The 19745-nt window shown below is 43.2% G+C and overlaps 1 protein-coding gene across 1 annotated transcript in view; it reads right to left on the reverse strand.

Moving 5' to 3' along the window:
* The window catches only part of LOC119161898 (nonsense-mediated mRNA decay factor SMG5), a 394369-nt gene that overhangs the window by 139972 nt on the left and 234652 nt on the right, over positions 1-19745 (reverse strand). Inside the window, exon 12 of the mRNA XM_075880312.1 lies at positions 6833-6893. Coding sequence (XP_075736427.1) covers positions 6833-6893 — 61 coding nt within the window. The remainder of the gene's footprint in view (positions 1-6832; positions 6894-19745) is intronic.

Genomic DNA, 19745 nt, shown 5'->3' on the forward strand with positions numbered 1-19745 from the left:
CGAGGGGCCCACGTGCCCCCCCAAAAAGCTACTGCGCGTCCTGCAAGCCGCCAACCCACCTCATGACCTAGCCGCCCATCGAAGTGAATTCTGTCTCTTTGAAAACCACCCCACCTATGCACCTCTCTGTTTATTTCCACCACCTCAAAGGCTTTCTCTTGACTCATCCGCCATATCTAATGGTTTGCGTTGAAAACCGCTCTTTGCAGGTTGCCGTCACGCACCGGTACCTCCAGTATCGTGCATATCCCTACGTGTACCGGAGAAGTGGTGTGCATGTCATCGACTACTTTCGTCGGTGTGGTCGCTAGTCCGGCCGTATCTTTTTTAGGACATCGTTTAAACAACCTCAAATTATCACGAGGTTTGTCTATCAGCTGTACTTTTGAGATTTGCACTCGCTTGCCTCATGACTGCTTCCAGCTTGCGTCTTGGGAACGTCTCTACTGCAACCCCCTTGTCACCTCTTACTCCTCTCTTTGATTGCTTCTACGCATCGATTTGAATTCGAGTCACCGGCGATTATGACATGCTGTGTCTTTTCAGCTGGAGCGTCCAGCACATGGGGGTTACTTGCGCCTGTGACGCCATCTGCTTTGTCTCCTCTAAGCCCCGCCACTACTTCGCTGAAGCTGCGCCTTGCGACAATTGAACCGGCTGAACCTGTTTGTTTTCTTAACTTGCTTGCTCTTTCTTCTCCGCCGTTCTGGTTGCCGGTGCCCTACTGTTCTCTCCGTCGGCCGATCCTTTATTCACCTTGGCTAATGCTTCCTCAGCAGACTTCAGTCTTTCTACCATTGCCCTCATTTTTTCTTGCCCCGTCACCAACGCAGTCTCCAGCTCGGTGATTCTCAACAGCAGTTCACTCTGGGCAACCATCTTTTCTCTATTTTTCATTGACCTCACATTGCATACACTTGGCGTCATTCTCCTCTCCATTATATTCTGTACTTGGGTCCATTTTCAAACTCACCCCGCATCCTGAACACTTTACAGCCTTTTTAACCATGTCTTTATGACGCCATTTATCCTTATGACTTGTCTCACTCGATAATTACAAAACACGATCCCTGCCCTACGAAAAAGAGAAAGTCTAAGCTCTACTACGAAAATTTGCGTGTTCCATGTACGTGCATCTCCCCCATGGGATGGCAAGAGAAAAAAACACAAAAAACAAACACCACACAGACACAAACTAGTAGATACCTGTTGACTGACCCCCAGAAAAGTCATGCAATGTAATAGGTGCTACAGAGATTTTAACTGGTACCTTATTAATTATAAAGGCAAGCTCAAAACATGCAAGAGCACTTATCTGCGCAGACAATAGGGAGCGCTAGAAAACACCTCCATCCACCGTACCAGTGCGAACTGAACCCGCTTTGCATGTATGTGTGCTCTCTCTCGCGGACACTTCCAGAAACAAACCGTGAGGCAAGGTGCGAGCTTCTGCCACCACCGCCACTGCTACAGTGTACCACTGCTTAGCACTGATTGAGGCGGCGGCGCATCTGCTGATTGACCTGTCTCAGTGCTAGGGTAAAGAACCACCTGCAAATATTTACACGCCCAGTGGGTTCTTTTCTGTGACCAACAGATTGAAGAATGCCGAGGAAGAAGCAGTTGACTGCCCTCAGAGTGGGAACTGGTTCACAGCCGTTTCTCTCGGGAAACCACAAAAGGGCACATAATTTGCGATGAAGGGTGCGTGTGCAACCTCATCTTCAATTTGTTGAATACCACATCTACGTGCGAACTTCCGAGTAGCATTTGCCTCCCGTCGATGAAGGGTCACTACTACAAAGTGCATAGTGCATACATTCGTAGTGAGGACTACCAACGACGTTGCGGCCTACTACTGGCTTGTCGGTTGAATATAAAAATAATTTTTTGCTTGGGGTATTCATAATAACTATATCAACTACTGAGCCCCTGCTTTGGCCTGCTGTTGCCCCAATGTTTTACTACGAGAGCGTAGAGCAATGCTGTTACTGAATGACGTGCCTCGATGTGAACGGCAGGTGCAACTTGCGGGTGGGACCACAGTGCTTACTGACCTGCACATTGAAATGAAGGGGACATCATCCTATGACGCGCACGTTGCATGATTTCAGCTCAGCTGAACATCTGGCGCTGATCGAACGCGGACGGCTGAAAATGTCGCGAGCTATGTACTTTCTCATCTCTTTAACCCAAATGGTGGTCCCGGGGTAAGTGGGGCGGCGAACTTGCAAAATCCGGGAACATCGCACTGCGGTGACAAGAAAAAGGCCTGCACGTTGTAATTTCGCGAGATCTATCATGGCATTCACATCAACACTGACAGCCTTTTTTTGCTTTTTCACCGAATGACAAATGTGCTTCAACAAGATCATTGAACCGCTGAAATCTGTAAATGACAAGTGACGTAACTACTCCCTTTAGCTATCAGGATGGTCAAGCCGACAATATACAGCGACTCTTTTCTGATATGTAGAAGACGCCAGAATGAGCAGCCTAGTTACCTTGAGATCAAAATAAACCAAGGCGCACTTAACCATAATTGTCGGTGGTCGTCTTTCGAAAACAAACGCAAAAATATATCGTATACACAGAAAATCTGTTGCTCAAGCGTCGTACATCGTTACTGCACTGCTGAACGACGAGACAGACACAAAGCGCACACTTGTTTCACGCCCTGCCGGAAACTTGTCATATTCGTTTGGTTAGTACAAACATGCCATTATATTCACTGCTTTTCACACTGTCTTGCAGAATGGAAGGCTGCCACGAGCTGTCGTCGTCATTGTGGCGCATCATGGCCCTTACGCACGCTTGAAGGTGCTGATTGTCATGTTTTACCAATGAGAAGTGGGAAAAAAAGATAATGCTGTTGCTGGCCACGCCACCAGAAATTCATCTATGAGCTGTATTAGCTGCCGGCATCGTGCTAAAGAGCCATATTATTAGATAAATATATTGGTTGTGCCACCCGCACCACACACATCACTCTCACCGCCGATGCCACCGCAAAAAACAGGCGGCGTCTGTAACTGCTCCCCACAGATCGTTTCCGAGAGCCGCCACCAGGGGGCAGCGCATGCGCTGTAGAGGCTAGTAACGAGGAAAACAACCAGGGAGACTCTTCGACAGCTGGTATGGACAGATACGATTCCAAAGTGGCACCAATATCTAAGATAGGTAGAGTCCGGGGCATAAATAGACGCAGCCACGAGCGCCGAGCCAATTCAGACATAGGGTATATTAACATGCAGGGTGGTAGGAACAGGCTGAAGTGGGAAGAGATAGAAGAACAGCTAAGGGAAGAGAGGCCGATGGTATACGGTTTTGTAGAAACACATCTCAGGGACATGGAACAACCTCCGAACAATCCGGACTACGCGTGGGAATATTGTAACAGAACAGAAGGCAGCAGAAGGGGGGGTGGTATTGGGGCATTCATTCATAAAAGTACAGACTGGCAAAGGGTCAAGCAGGAGTGCAAGGAACATTTATGGCTAAAAGGGAAAGTGGCAGGTCAAATGACACTCCTTGGTTTCGTGTACTTGTGGACGGGAGCAAAGGCCAGAGAGGAAAACCAGACAATGGTAGAGTGTATATCAAAGGACATTCAGGAGTTAGGAAGAGAGTGCGAGATAATTATACTAGGAGACATGAAGGCGCACATAGAAGATATAGATGGGTATACCGACCCGACAGGCAAAATGATCATGGATATGTGTGAAAGGCTTGATTTGATCATTTGCAACAGTACCGAGAAGTGTGAAGGGCAAATAACATGGGAGGTAGGAAGGCTTCAGTCGACGATAGATTATGCACTGATGTCACATAGGATGTATGATAAGCTCAGGGGAATGCACATAGATGAAGGTGGCTCCGGAAGTCTGGGTAGCGATCACAAACGTATCAAGCTAAGTTTTGGAAGAGCAGTGAAAGTGGGAAGGAGACAAGATGAGCAACTACAGGAAAATTTTTATCCAGAAAGACAAATTGAAATAGCCACTAAACAAATTGAGAAAGTAATCACGGAGGATAACAAGACAGTGTGGACATACACGAATCTAATTAGACTCTTTGAGCTAGAGCTTGTTAAGACGCGTGACAAATTACCCCGGAAAAGAAGACACAAACCCAAAAGTTGGTGGGATGAGGAAGTTAAAAGAGCCATAGCAAAACGTCAGGAAGCCTCTAGGGAACACAGACATGCTAAGCAGCGGGGTGAACTGACAGATGATGTTGAAAGAAAATGGGCAACCTTTCTAAGCTGTAGAAGGGATGCATCCCTTCTGATCAATGAAAAGATTAGAAGGAAGGGAGCTCAGTGGCTGGCAGAAGTACATAAAAAAGATAGAATGGCAGCTGCGAAATTTTGGAACCATCTAAACACCCTAAGAAATGAGACGAGCCTAGAGCAGAGTTTTATAACTACTGCCCAAGGTGCTAGGCTAGAAGGGGACGAAGCTATTGAATATATAAGAACAAGGGTGACAGAAAAATTTCAACAAAGAAGTACTTTATGCACCACAATAGACAAGGACGAATCAAGTGGTGCAATGGCTCCATTTTCCCAACAAGAGTGGGAAAGGGCTGAAGAAAGGGTTCCTGGTAGTACATCAACAGGCCCAGATGGCATTCCAATTAGGCTGATAAAGACATTAGGTCCGAAGTCCAAGCAGGCTTTGAGAGAGGCAGTGAGCAAAATAATAATCGATGGTGAAGTTCCCAATGGATGGAAACTTAGCAGGATGAGCATGATCTATAAAGGAAAGGGGGAAAAAGCTGACATAAACAACTACCGTCCTATAACAGTGACATCAGTGGTCTACAGGCTGGCGATGCAAATTATAAAGGAAAGACTGCAGGCGTGGATAGAGGATGAGGGGGTGCTGGGGAACTGCAGAATGGGTTTCGGAAACACAGGAGGTTGGAAGACAATCTGTTCTCACTGACGCAGTGCATCGAAATAGCAGAAAAGGAACACAGGCCCCTGTGGCTAGAATTTTTAGATATCAAGGGAGCGTACGATAGCGTGGTTCAAGAGGAATTGTGGGGAATACTGGACACACTAGGCGTGGAACCTGTAGTCACTAATCTTTTAAAGGGTATCTATAAAGGTAACAAGGTAGTTATAAAGTGGGAAAAACAGGTATCAAAGCCTGCAGAGGTAAAACGGGGGCTTAGGCAGGGGTGCCCCCTGTCACCCTTATTATTCATGATGTACCTACAAGGATTAGAGGCAAAATTAGAGGGAAGTGGACTGGGCTTCAACCTCTCTTTAGTCAAAGAAGGAAAACTTATTGATCAGGCACTACCAGCATTAATGTACGCAGATGATATAGTGCTAATGGCCAACAACAAGGAAGATTTGTAGAGATTGATGGACATCTGCGGTAATGAGGGAGATAGGTTAGATTTTAGATTCAGTAAGGAAAAATCAGCAGTCATGATTTTCAATGACAACGAAGGTAGTGAGCTTAGAATACAGGAGGTCACGCTAGAGATAACAGATAAATACAAATATCTGGGCGTATGGATAAGCAATGGGACCGAGTATCTGAGGGAACACGAAATATACGTGACGACTAAAGGTAACAGGAATGCAGCAGTCATGAAAAATAGGGCACTGTGGAATTACAATAGGCATGATGTTGTGAGAGGAATATGGAAAGGGGTCATGGTTCCTGGGCTGACGTTCGGCAATGCGGTCTTGTGCCTGAGATCAGAAGTTCAAGCAAGATTAGAAATTAAGCAACGTAGAATAGGTAGGCTTGCTTTAGGAGCTCACGGGAATACACCAAATCAGGGAGTACAAGGTGATATGGGATGGACATCATTTGAGGGCAGGGAAGCTAGCAGCAAGATAAAATTTGAGAAACGATTGAGAGAAATGGGGGAAGAGCGTTGGGCTAGGAAGGTTTTCAGCTACTTGTACATGAAGAATGTCGATACAAAATGGAGGAAGCGAACCAGGAAGTTGACTGGTAAATACTTAGAAAACAGCAGGTGGCCAAACCAAAAAGAACTATCGGTTAAGAAGAAAGTGAAGGAAACGGAGACTGACATGTGGAGAATGGGCATGATTAAGAAGTCCGCACTAGAGATCTATCGAACTTTTAAGCAGGAAATTACCAAGGAAAGGATCTATGACAATACTCGGGGTAGTTCTCTACTGTTTGAGGCCAGGACGAGAGTACTGCGAACCAAGACATATCGGGCCAAATACGAAGGAGTAGACACAGTATGCAGTGCGTGTGGAGAGGAAGAAGAAACTGCTGAACACTTGATAATGTTCTGTAAAGGGCTTCACCCTATAGTTCAGGATGATGGCGCAGAGTTTTTCAAAGCACTGGGGTTTAGGGACCGGGAGGGCAAAATAAACTTTAAGCGGGTAGACTTAACCAGAAGGAGGTTATCTGATTGGTGGCTAAAGTCAAGACACGAGTGAAAATTAAACTCTTCACTGCAAAGTACGAATCCTCAAACTCACTTTTTAAGGAAAAAAAATAAATATAGTTTTTGGTTCATTAGGTGTTACGGCTTGGTGGCGCTAGCCACCGCCCGATCTAAAGGGTACAGCCATATCCATCCATCCATCCATCCATCCAGGCATGCGAAAGGTGGATGGTACAATGTTTAAAAGAAGCCTGGTTGCAAAAAATACCTTTCGATGCATTCTTCGCGGGAAATACCGCAGTGCAGGCTATGTGCCCCGGCGCCGCTAAAATTTGGCTTTCATGAAACTACTGCATTTTCAGCAGCGAAAGTGCATGAGTGATAAATGTGGTGTTTGCTGAGAAACCCTAAAGTAAAAGTACCAGGAGTTTGCACTCACCTGCTTAGCAGAGGAGAGCTACTTGAAGAGTTTTTCTCCACTGTAGCACCAGGAAACGAGCCTGCAGTTGCACGGAAAAACAGATGAGGCCCAGAAGAGACAAAGTGCCACAATATGCCTCTGTTTTTTAAAGGGTCGAATTTGTTCACCGAAAATTACGTCCAATGCCACTACCGCTTCAACAATCTGACACAGTAGACTATTGGTAAAACAAAAAAGCTTTTCAGACAGAATTGCGGCTTGAATAGATTAACTTTCTTTATTATGGCTGGTTTCATACAGCACAAGCAGTGCCCCCCTCTTCTTCATCTGCCGACTTGTTTTCGGCGCTTTGAAGTTTTTCTTGATGTCATACAAACTCAATCGTTTCCATAATCCTAATAATCGTACTTGAATTCTCCTGTCTTATTTATTTCTGAGCAAGTGGAACTTCTGCATAACGGCACATTTTACGGATTAACTTGGGTTCTGTTTGACGAGAGTGTCCTATATTCATAAAGTGCTTCAAACCCTGTCATTCAAGTGAAAAAATTGTGACTAAAAGCAGTGAATAAAATATACAATTCATATGGTAATGTCTATTTCAGCTACTTCACTAATACAGTTAAACCTCAACAGTATAACAAAGCTCCCAAGTAACACAGAACGTTGAGTCAACGTGCCTTGAATGCGATGATTGTGAGGCAACGTTAGACAGTAAAATATAACATTGCACCGACGTTTATAGTATTACGTTGCCATAAAACATTGTTTTTAATGTTGTAGCAACATTGAAATAATCGCGCTGTCTTGACGTGTTGTTTTTAAGGAGGAAACAACATTTAAATTATCACGTTGCCCTAACATGACGGTTTTGTGTGGCAACAACAATCAAATAATCACATTGCATCAACAATATATAGAGACATCAAGCCCATGATTAACAGCAAACGTAGAGACAACATGGAGAACATAATCGCTGAAACATCCAATAACACACATGGGAACTTTTTCAACTTCGAGTACTCATATGAATAATGGCTGACAGTGGCTAGTTAGTGTGGTTGAGTAAGCAATGGAAGAAACACGAACAATACAGACAACAATTCAGCCTAAGTTCTTCACAAACTAATCTTTCTATGAATCTGATTTATTTATATAGCTCCACTATCTGTTTTGATTTATTTATTTGTTTGACAATACACAATTTCCGTAGAGCAGGAGACGAAAAACAACGACATGAGTCACCTGACTAGGCCCCTATCGCTCCACACAATACATTCTCCACACAGAGTGACAGCATTGGCAAAAAAATAAACACCAGAAAATAATCACATGCTTGAGAACATTGCGTTGCCCTGTTATGTTTGTAGCTAGATACACTAAACACAGTGAATTCATATGTGAAAAAAAGATGTGCAAGGGCAAGCATTTTAGGACCCCCGTTAAAGTAATTCAGACCCCAAATTTCAAGGCTACAAAAAGCCTGCTGTAGGCAGGCTTTATCTCAACTCTTATTAATGCAGACCTAAAGAATACAAATTACCTGTATATTTTAATTATTATTGTGTAGTTGTAAAATAGCATGGGAACCATTACATTAAGAAGTGAGCAAGCAGTTGTGGAAACAAACTGTGCCTGAATTATGATACATCACCACGATTATGTTTAAAGAGTGGTTTCAGATTACTCAAAAAACAGATCTACTAAAACGGGACCTACATTCTTGCATGATGCTAGGCAACAGCCATCACAACCCTACGATTGGCAAGAATGATGCAGGTGGAACCAATAGAAACCATGGCGCTAGAAAAACTGCTGTCTTACAGAGCCCTTACTCTTGGGGAACATAAAAAGCAATGCAAAGATTTGAGCAAAACATACAAAGAGGAAAATCTGTGACTGGATATAGTTATAAAGAAAAATTACGATCGAGAGAGAGAGATATCGTATGAAGAATGGTAGGGAGGTTCACTGGAAAGCAAGTATCTTTTTTGCTACCCTGCACTGGGGAATTGGAGACAGAAAAGTAAGGAAAACAGAATGACAGAGAAAAAGAGAGTGGGAGGAAGGGAAAACACACACACACTAGAGTGTCACAAGCCTTCGACGAGGCGGGTCGATTCGAGAAACTCCATGCGGACAGTCAATCTTACAATAATTATATAGAAATGTTGAGCTTTCCGACGAACAATTGGTGTCAATTCTGGTTCGAAACTGCCTTGACAACTGTTTGCCGTACTCAACTATCTGATAGCATCTGTGACTGATGAAAATGCGATAGAGCGGCTATTACATGTGCTCTGCACTTGCACCTTTTGTTGGGAACTTGAATCGTCAAGAAAGCATATCATTTCTTCTTTAAACTATGTGTAAGTAAACATCAGCCAAAAATTCAACCATGATAAAAAACGTGGTAATCTGTTACTGCCAGAGCTATCATTCACGGTTCACACAGCAAGCACGAAGACTGTGCCTGGTGTTTGCTGCGTGTCACCAGGACTTGTCACCAGGACTTGTCACCAAGACTTGTCACCAGGACTTGTCACCAGGACTTGTCAGCAAGCAAATATAAACATCTAATTGCACCACAATGAAAGGCCACACTAATACACAAGGGCAATCACTCACAATACAAACAGGAGACACCAACGTGGAGAAAGCAGGTCTCCTGAATATACTGTGTTGTTGGTAAGAAAACCTAAAGCACATATTGCAGTATTGTGAAAGGGCACAGTAATCTGCACGCAATATCCCCCACAGCAAATCTGGGAGACGCCAACAAAAAGATGCCAAGCCTGCACAACACACTATGCAGAACACAAACACCAGACCACTGCCGTCCTCTTGCCATTTGTCCAAGGCCTGGCTTCAGCTTCACTTTAACTGTAAAGCTTATGTCAGCTTGAACAAATGCACCCACCAATTGTGATTCCCTTGCTCGAATAGGTCGAGCGAGAAGACACACAACTGAGGCGAAGCTGCTTATGAAATGCAATTATTTCTTTGCATGACTTCACGCAGCTTCCTATGTAGTAGATGTAGCAGTAGCACCACGTTTATGCAGCTGTCTGGACGACTGATGCATTTGGTCAACTGCAGTGTTTTTTCTGATTGGTCCCAACAAAAGCTGGTGAGGCACATGTCACAGGTGCACTCTTTTCTCCTTGGCATGCCACTGTGCACTTCAATGCTGTAAGATCTCTCCATTACTCGTTCCACAACAACGCTTTTTTTTTCTATGGCACTCTAGGCGTGAACAGTTACAATTTTAATGAAGTCTTCTTTCTTCAGCAAAAGCAGCTGCCATGCTTTCTCTTTGTAGTAGCTCCTCTTTATTTTTTTTCTTACTAAGTCTGCTAGTGCAGCGTAGGTTTTTAAGCAGCATGTTTGTTGTCGACAGAGTAGGTGTAGTAGCCTGTCAGCAGTTAGGTGGGATTCTTTTACTGTTCCAGCGTGGTGTATATCTTTGATACAAAATGCTTAAGTGCAGCTCATGAACAACTTCCAATGCCTCCTTGAATAAAGGCTTAGCAGCATTTACCACACTGTCAAATATTCAATTAGACTGAGGGTGATTTGAGCTGAAAGCCGTGTGTGAGCTGCCACTGCTTGGTGAACTTGGTGATCTCTCTACATGACAATTGTGGACGCTAGTTCACACAAATGGTGAATAATACCTGGAGAGCTCTGTTGTCTGATCATCTTGTCGCGCTGCTGCTAATTTTTACATTCATGCACTTCTAGGATTGAGGCAGTGGGGGAAGACCCGAGACGTTATTTAGTTTGCCGCTTTAAGCAGCGAAGGGTGTAGCAGGTGTACGCTGTGTTGCGTATCAGCGTATAGTGTGCATGAAGCGTCTTCTGCACAATAGAAAGGCGCATTTCTGGTTGCGGAAGAAGCCTCAGTTGGAGGACCGAGGTCTAAACTGTTGTTAATAAAGGCAACAGGCGCGCCGTTTACAGAAAGTCGGAGGAACACCGTCCGTTTTATAGATGCAGTTTCTTGACTTGCAACGGTAAAATAAAGCTGAAATTGGTGTGTGAACAGCATCCAGCTCGCGCACAAATCGCCGATCATGCACTTACGCCCTCAGATGTTTCTGCTGTGGTCGTTATTTTGTGTAGGAAGATCCGCACCAAGTGAGCTCACTGCTGATGCTTAGGTGTTGCACGAAGGTACTCTGCTTTTTTCACTAGAGGTTGTCGTTATCAGTCAAACTTGAACGACTCCTCACAGTTGGCTAGGTCACCCTAACTTGACACCTTTGACCGAGAATGCAGAGCGGGAACAGACGAAAATAAGACTCTCCATGCGAAAGTGTGTTATGATGATGATAATAGTGAGTTCTAGTCGAAATCGCACAAGTTTTGATTTTGACTTCGTTTTTAGAGTGGTTTTTTTAGTGCCGTAGAAAGGAGTTTACACTGAAAAAAGACTGGTAAGGCAGCCTAAAATAAGTGAGACAAAAGCTGTTTGCAAAGGACTGATTTACGTGTACGAACTAAAATATCCGAAGGCCAAAGCTATGACTTAGTTGGGCTTGTTTAGCATTAGGAGGTAAGTAGTTGATGGTGCAAGTCTGTAATGCATTGTGTTAAGCTCGACTGATTGAACTGCAGCCAGATTGTGCGCCGTTGGTGTCGTCTTTTATGATAAGTGATCTACCTCACCATAATCTGATAAAAACTGTGAAGTGAACTTACACTGCGCTTAGCGCTCATGTGGACCCGGACTCAACAAAATTTTGGTTAGCCAGGCTAACACTCACAAAAGTCTCTTCAGCCGGACTCAACCGGACTCATTCAGACGCACACTCACGGCTCAATCTGAATCTGATTGAATGAATTGACTCATGAGTCTACCATGGCGTCGGTGCTCTTCAACACGAATATCTCTTGTCATTGGTGCTCTTCTGGGCGCCTTTTGATACTGTACCGTTGAGTACGAGTTTAAGTGAACGACACTGTTTAGCATACATGAGTGCAAACTTTAATCTATAGGCAAGGCTGGTAGTAATGCTCAGGATTAGCAGATAGCAAGGGGTGATGAAAAAAGCAATGGAACTCACTGAGACTAACTCAAGGAATATGTTTTGCACTCTGAACTCCCGCTCGCAGAAACTTTCCTTTTACCAGACTGCCTCGGACTCATATTTGCAAGGATACCATCCACGCACCCTTACACTCAAGGTTCGATCTCAATCTCAGGGATTTTCAAATGAGTTCGCCGACCTGTGTACGTACTACCTCACTGAGCTCACGCATTGCCTACATTTGCCCCTGCTGGCTGTGGAGAGGGTCCTGTTCCGAACACCCCGAAAAGCACACAAAAAGAAGCTCACAGCAACAAAGCCTGTTTGAAATCGCACCGCAAACAATTATGTTCTTCGAGCATATGGTCACATTGTGGCTACACGTGAATGTTCCACAGCAGACCCCTGTTTCAGAGGGAATGTAGTAGAGCTTGCAGTGCCAAAACGAAACTATTTCTGCTAAATTTACCCTCCTCAAAAAAGATGGCTGTTGGGCGAGTTGGTGCTTTGACTTAGAAACCATCGTGAGTGCGCAACTATACATAACACACTGGAAGAGACGCACGAGGACAAGTGCAAACCACTAACTGGTTTATTCAAGGAACATCCACGTCTTTGTTATTAACACCCTGCGTAGGGGCACCGCCACAAGAGCCATGAAAATGTAAACTAGACCAGAAAGAAATTGGAATTCAGCAATGTACAGCGCAATGGAAATTTCACTTATTCACTCATCACTTGCTTTTTTTTGCACCCTCGTGATGCGCCCTCACGAAGGTTTCTATGTTGCGCTGATCAGATGTCACCAAAACTAAAATGTAAACAGGATGAAAAAATAGTAATATAATTTGCATGGAGAATACCTAAAATTACTTATTTATAAAACAAGCGGTAGCCTTTAGGATCGGCACTGACTTTGTCTTGGAGGTCATACATTGTCAACATCAAGTCCCACATTGCATTATTTGAGCGCGAAACGTGATCACGTGGCTGTTTTAGCCACGTGATCACGTTTCGCGCTCAAATAATCGAGGGTTCCGCCACGGTCCCATCGTCGGTAGTGAAAGATGTGAAATTTAGTTTATATAAAGTCTGTGCGGCTGCGTTTATCGGCTTTATGTGCTGCGGTGTACCTAAGCCTGTCCGTGTATAACTAAGCAAGACGTACGTTCGGCGGCAACGGCTTCCACCTGACCATTCCCCACGCTGCATGATCGGGTAAGTAGCGGGGTTTGCAGTCTTCTCTTTTGTAGCCCATTTGCCATCGCATGTTTCGTCGCACTAATTGTGACGTAAGTCACGTTCACTGCCGGTGCCACACGGGCACTTTTGATCACATTCTGGCTCCCGATTTAAGGTTGGACTCTCGTTCCAACCAAACTCGATCCAGATTAATTTCCACCGCTCAGCAATAATCCTTGTTGATCGTGATGAAAAAAATCAGACCCGTCGTCGTTCCGTTTTCGCGCTATAACAATCGTCATGTCATACCAACTTAGCCCTAACTGTCACACTTCAGAATCAACTCTTTTGACGAGCAAAAGTGCTCCTGTGACACCGATGTAATCTACTGTATGCAACCAAAAATCATAAATGTGTCATTTTTGCGCACATTCACTTTCAATATTTTGATTTATGTTGTGTATACGATGTATACAATAAAGAAAGCAAAAAATAATATCAACAATTTTTAGAATCATTGTTAGATTGCTCTGTTTGATTATGTATATAATATTGACCCTTTGAATGAGTGTCAGCTCCTTGTTAGTTTAAACAATGGTTTCACCATGCCTCCCCAGGCCACCAGTTTTGCTGTAACCTCTTCCGTCGCTTCTGTTATTATGACCTTCGACGTTTGCCTCAAGTCAGCGTTAGCATATTTGTACACGTTTCTTCGTTTTACAGCATAATCATAACTTTACTCCCTTTAGTTTTTCAGGAGAACGAGTATGATTCTGTTATGGCAGTCGAAACAACCACCGCCTGTGAAGCGTATATCTATCGACGTGGTGACGGGCGGCACAAATATTCATTCGCTTTAACCACTTGCAAATATTTGAAAAGGAAATAAAGGAATCTAACTTTGTTCATGATGGTGTGCTGATTTTTAAAAAGTAAACTCTGTCTACAGGTAACCGATCTCGACACTCGAATGTAACCACTTAAATGTTGACCATAACCTGAATGATGTAATGTTTAAAAATTAGCAGAGTGGAATAACCCCCTGATACAGACTACTTGAAAGTGCCAATCAGCTTCAAATAAACTCCCGATTCCGCTAATAGATGTGGAAATGCCTTACGACTGTTGTTGGTATGCTATAAATGTTTCATGGAGTCTATCATTAAGACAGCGTCCCATCTGACTCATGTACCTCCTGCTGCATGTCAGTGATTGTGCACATCATGCCTTTAACACAGGTTACATACTTGTGCCCATGGCGAGTTCTGCAGTGTTTCTTTCCTTTCATCTGATCGATGAATCTGCGTAGCTCAGGAAGTTTCGGGGGCCATAAACACTACCTAAATTCCAGCACTTTCTCCCTATTTTCTAGTAGGTTTGTGAAAAACACTGTGCATGCTAAGTGCGACAGCTGTCTTCTTTTCTTGCAGCCCTTCATATGGTATGTACCTCCTTTCTACGCCTAGCATACCTCGCATGCCTAAGCGAATCCTCGGCTAGAGGCAATGACATGAACCTGTAACAGGAAGTCTAGATACTCACTTGGAAATTGCTTCTACCACCTTGTGGGAAAGTGATCCACACAGAGGAATCTACAAGGCCATGTGCATGGCCACCATCTTGGCCCCTTTTGTGTGCCCCAACGAGAAAGGCAGCAGCAGCTTTCATGGACGAGACTTATATAGCAAAATTGTGCACCATTTTGTAAAAAGCTGTGTTAAGCGCAGAGATTCGATTGTGAAACATTCGGCAATCTAATGTGTTGCCACAAGATGCTGGAGCTTGTGCTGCAAAACCTTCGTACTGGGCTTCACAACCTACTTGCAGTTCACAGAATCTGCCAAATTAAACAGTAAAAAATTGATTTACATAGAAGGAGATTGTACAGCACTGAAACCTAGCAATCTGTTATTATTGTTTCTTATATTAGTGGTCAAGTGGTCTCTAAGAATTGATACAGTGCTCGATTCAATACTAATTCCCTGCAGTTACAACTACGCCTTTATGACCTAGCCAGGAAACGTAGACTCAAGTTAACAGCGTGAGAAACACTTCCAAACACATGCCAGTGACATTCAACACTTTCCAGGGAAGGATACTGCTCAAAGAAATTCGATAGCATTCTTGACGCCGAGCAGTAGATCCTTTGCGCTGGCCGGCTGTTTATATTTCGTTAATCATTGCACTGAATATAAGTGACTTGTGCTTGGCCTGTGCTGAAAGGTAGAATATTTTAAAGGCTGATGAAATCTAGTGCTGTAAGATCCTGCTGCTTTGTGGAGGATTTTTTGGTGTTTCACTAGGCCGACTCAATAGACTGGGAGTAGAATGTCGTGCCCACTTTGAAGCTTGCTTAGGATGTGCTTCAACGTTTTGAAATAGCGTAGCTGCTTCTTGAATAAGGCAAGATTAAATTCTTGAACTTATGGTGGTTTCTCAGAGAATAACACTCATATTGGGGAATAAATCTTGTGCTTGGAAGCCATTGCTGCTTTTGTGTCGCAGTATTCAAAAGTGGCTAAAAGGCGCGACATGCACTTGCCTTTGCAGATTGCTCTGTGGCGATAGTCTCATCACAAACAAGGTGGATGATGCATTCTCCGAGTAAACACGCCATTTTAAGATCAGGGGTTTCACTCAAGATGTGTTGGTGTTGGTAGCCGTGAGTTTGCTTACGTAGGTGATGGATTGTCGGCGTGAAGAGGAGTGGCTGGCCAAATCGAAGGCTCAAGAAAGCAATAAAACAACTGTGTACATTGCTTTACAGTGTCTCTCGCAGACTCAAGAAGGTAGGGAGAAAGTGTTCAAGTACCGGCAGTGTACTTTCTTGCCTGTGCAGATCCACCTTTTGAATGCACTAAAAAGGCTGCAGCTCTGATCATAGGCAGAAGTGTGTAACATGTTTTAAGCACATGCTGAACACAATACCTTCAACAAACAACAATGAGCCCCTAAAATTTCCTTTTGTTCATTTATAGCGAGGGTCTGATTCCTATAGACATAATGCCTTTAGAAAATTAGGTGGTCTTATTGTCGGCTACAAACACGTAAAAAGATCACGTGCTACCAACCATGCCCACTAACGCTACCAGGTTTACGTTCTCGGAAACACTCGATAATGTCGGCAAGAGGACAGCCACCGCTTTTGCTCAATTGATAAGAGCATCAAATGCATTATCCGAAGGTTGTAGGTTCAGTCTTTGCTGTTGGATTGTTGTGTGTTTGTACACCCAAATTTCTGAACATTTTTATCGTAATTACTGTACTACAGCAAAAAAAACTACTACTAACGCCTTCTATATTTTTCAAGGGCTGACTGTCTGTTCTCCTGTAAGGATTGTATATACATCTGCATTGCTTTGTAAGAAATTTCAGTTGGAAGGTGGCGCTGCATCTTTGTAACATTTGTCCCTCCTCTTGCATTTGCTGGTAGCAGCCTTTGCAAGCGAGTTCACTTGTGGGATAGATAAGTGGGGACATGCGTGTTGTCTACAAAATATCAACAAATAATATATAATGAAACACACTTAAATAAACTTTACAGTGCTTGTCATACCATTCACTTGCAGAACACCCTTTTGGTTTCTGTCTCAACAACCTACTACCTTCTACATCATAAGTTTGTGTTGGCTTCCACAACCCTTGTATGCGCTCTCCTAGCAGACTTCTTCAAATCAAGAGGGGGCAGACTTGCATGGGAGTGCAAAGGCCGATGTCCTTGCTTTGGCTGCGCATTTTATAGGTCATGCATCTTTACGTCTCAGAGGCAGTTATCGCGGGCACCCAGAAAGCCTTCATTGAAGAAAGTTGTCTGTGAGGTTTTGTGTTCATGTAGGCAGCTATACTCGCATGAAAACCACGTTACGTTCCACCTAACTTGTTTAGCGCCCTCTGAAACCGAAACCGTGGCTGAGCACTGTAAAACCTTTTTCTAGGTAACTAACTGTTTTAACCACAATGAGGGTGTCGTTAACTACTTATTGCAACAAAAACGCCATGCAATTATTTTCTGTGAGGGGTCAGGCTTTGTATATGAAAGATATTTGAGCCCTTAAATGCTCCTTTCCTTCTGTGACATGCAGGAGGGTCAGTGGCTCAGACAGGAACCTTATATAATGATACAAACCGTGAGCACCATTGCAGTGTCTGAACAGCAGTTTAAAGGTTTCGCGGAATCCTTTCGTGGGTCGATAGATTAGGTCAATTTTTGAAGACAGTGTGTTTTTCGCACTTTGTCAAGGTCAAAGGGTCAGGGAGATAGTAGAGGTGTAAGAGATTGCAAGGTCAACTGATGCATCTGCAAGCATGCTATTGTCGTACGTTTGATATAAAGAGCATTCTCTTTCGGTGGGATTTAGGGATGCGAGCAGTTAGGCTGCATCTTTTTCGTTTCGCTTATCTTGATATTTTTATTCTAGTGCATGGTTTGATGCATTTATTTCTTGTATTTTTAGTGTAGAGCTCGCCCTTGCTTTAAATAGAAGGACAGGTTAAGAGAAAAAAACATTGTGTTGCAAGGATTTCATCATTGAAATAAAACACAGTACTTACTGAAATACACAAAGATGCATACCATCGGGGAAGAAAATTGAGAAAAGAACAGAAAAGGCGTCACTCGCAACTAGCTTTATTCTAAAAAAATCAGTGACATATATAAGCGCAGCAACCATGCATGTGCACATTGCCTCACATGCTATACAAAAAAAACATGCAATGAAATTGACAACAAAAGAATGATGACAAAAAAGCCACTGAACGAAAAAAGATTCTAAGAAACGAAAATTCCCAACCTCGCAGAGCAACAAATGTGACACTAACATGCGTATCTTCCTTATTTTTATATGTAGTATGCTTCCGTAAGTTCACGTGCCAAAATAACATTACTCTTTTCAAGGACCAATACACTAAAAAACCTAGCTTCACACTTGCAGGAACCACACTGGGCTGGCAAATATGCCGAAAGTTTATCTTTCACAGGAAGTTCTTGCTCCCTAATTCTGTCTTTCATGCACCAACATATTCGCCTGCACATTGTGGTTCCTGCAAGTGTGAGGCTAGGTTTTTTAGTGTATCCGTCCTTGGAAAGAGTAATGACACCATAGCACGTGAAATTATGAAAGCATACTAAATTAAAAAGGAGAGAGATATGCATGTTAGTAATAAATCTGTTGTTCTGCGTGGTGGGGAATTTCATTTTTACATCTTTTCTCATTTAGTAGATTTTTCGTCATAATTATTTTGTTGTCAATCTGATCACGTGTTTTTTTGACTAGCATGTGAGGCAATGTGCGTGTGCATGGTTGCTACGCTTATATATTTCGCCGATTTTCAGAGAATAAAGTTAGTTGAGAGTGACGCTGTTTCTGTTCAGCCCTCAATTTTCTTCGCCGATGGTATTCATCTTTTTAGAATTGGGTAGGCATGTACAAACTAGTTCAACAAAATGATTTATTAATGTGGTTGTCCGACTCTAGCAGCACCCGCTCTGAATTTCACTCACTGTTTGCTGACGTTCAACGCTCAGCCTATTGATGTGAATTGTAGTGCATTAGAACGCTTACATTTGTCCACTTTCTAATGACAGCTAGTATTGTCACGTAGTCTGAAGAGGTATTGCAAAGCACTCAAAACATAGCGAGCAAAGACCAGTGCTTTTGCTGTACAAGCATCCGTTGCACTGGAAGTGTGGCAAATCTGTTAACAATAACCAAAATAAGTTTCCTGAGCCTGTTCATAAGGCATTATGCAGGGTTTCTGTGAAGAGATGCAGGGTTTCTGTGAAGGTTTCTGTGTAGCCAGTAAAGTAATCAAAAAGCCATGCAGGCTTTTATCAAAATGGGCAGAAGAATGTAGGTTTATGAGTGACTAACTTTTTTCTTTGTTGTGTAGAGCAACAATATTGAAGTGCTTTACAGGCTACATTGTACCTAATGTCTATGCGAAGTTGTTTTTCGTTCTGACGAATAGCTCATGAATATTAACTGCTTGAATTCACACAGTTTTATGGATCCACTTGTTCAGGCATTCCCGACGAGGTGGAAAATCTGTCCAAGCTGAAAATCGGAAATTTTCAATATTGAAGCAGAAAGCCTTTCTACGCAGAGAATTTTTAATAAGTTATTTAGAAAATAGTAAGACAGAGTGAATTCAGCTCATTATTCTGCTTGCTGGGTTGTGCAAATTTACTTTTTTTCTTTTATTGCTAATTTACAATTATCGCACATTAGCAGGCCTATGTCATGCTTTGTAAATACCAAAGCTTACTATTTTTGCGTAGCAGCGTTGAATCAAAATTTTCAACAAATAATAAATATTGCAAACTTTTTCGGTGGTGACGTCATCTGTGAAAAGAACCATGAAGTTGTCTCGTGCTAGTTCTTTGCCAAAAGTGATGCCACTAAACATGACTATGCCGTCGAAACACCTCTGGGTGATTTCTCCAGATTTCAGACTTGAGTGCCTAGCCCAGTGGGTAAATTTAGTTCCTACCTCTCCAATACCCAATGTAACCCCTAGAGGATGCTGAAAAAACAAAAAAAAGAAAGAAAGAGACGGCGTGACAGAAAGAAGGAAGGGAACGAAGGAAGTCACATTTCTGAAAAAGTGGTTTGGCATTTGTGCCGAGGACTCAACGACCTGCTTGGCTGCTCGCCTTTGTAGCCACGGGACAGGATACGTGCTTTTTAAGTACTCAGAGAACTTGACCTTGCCTTCTC

This window comes from Rhipicephalus microplus, chromosome X, assembly GCF_043290135.1.
Source record: "Rhipicephalus microplus isolate Deutch F79 chromosome X, USDA_Rmic, whole genome shotgun sequence".
Lineage (NCBI taxonomy): Eukaryota > Metazoa > Arthropoda > Arachnida > Ixodida > Ixodidae > Rhipicephalus > Rhipicephalus microplus.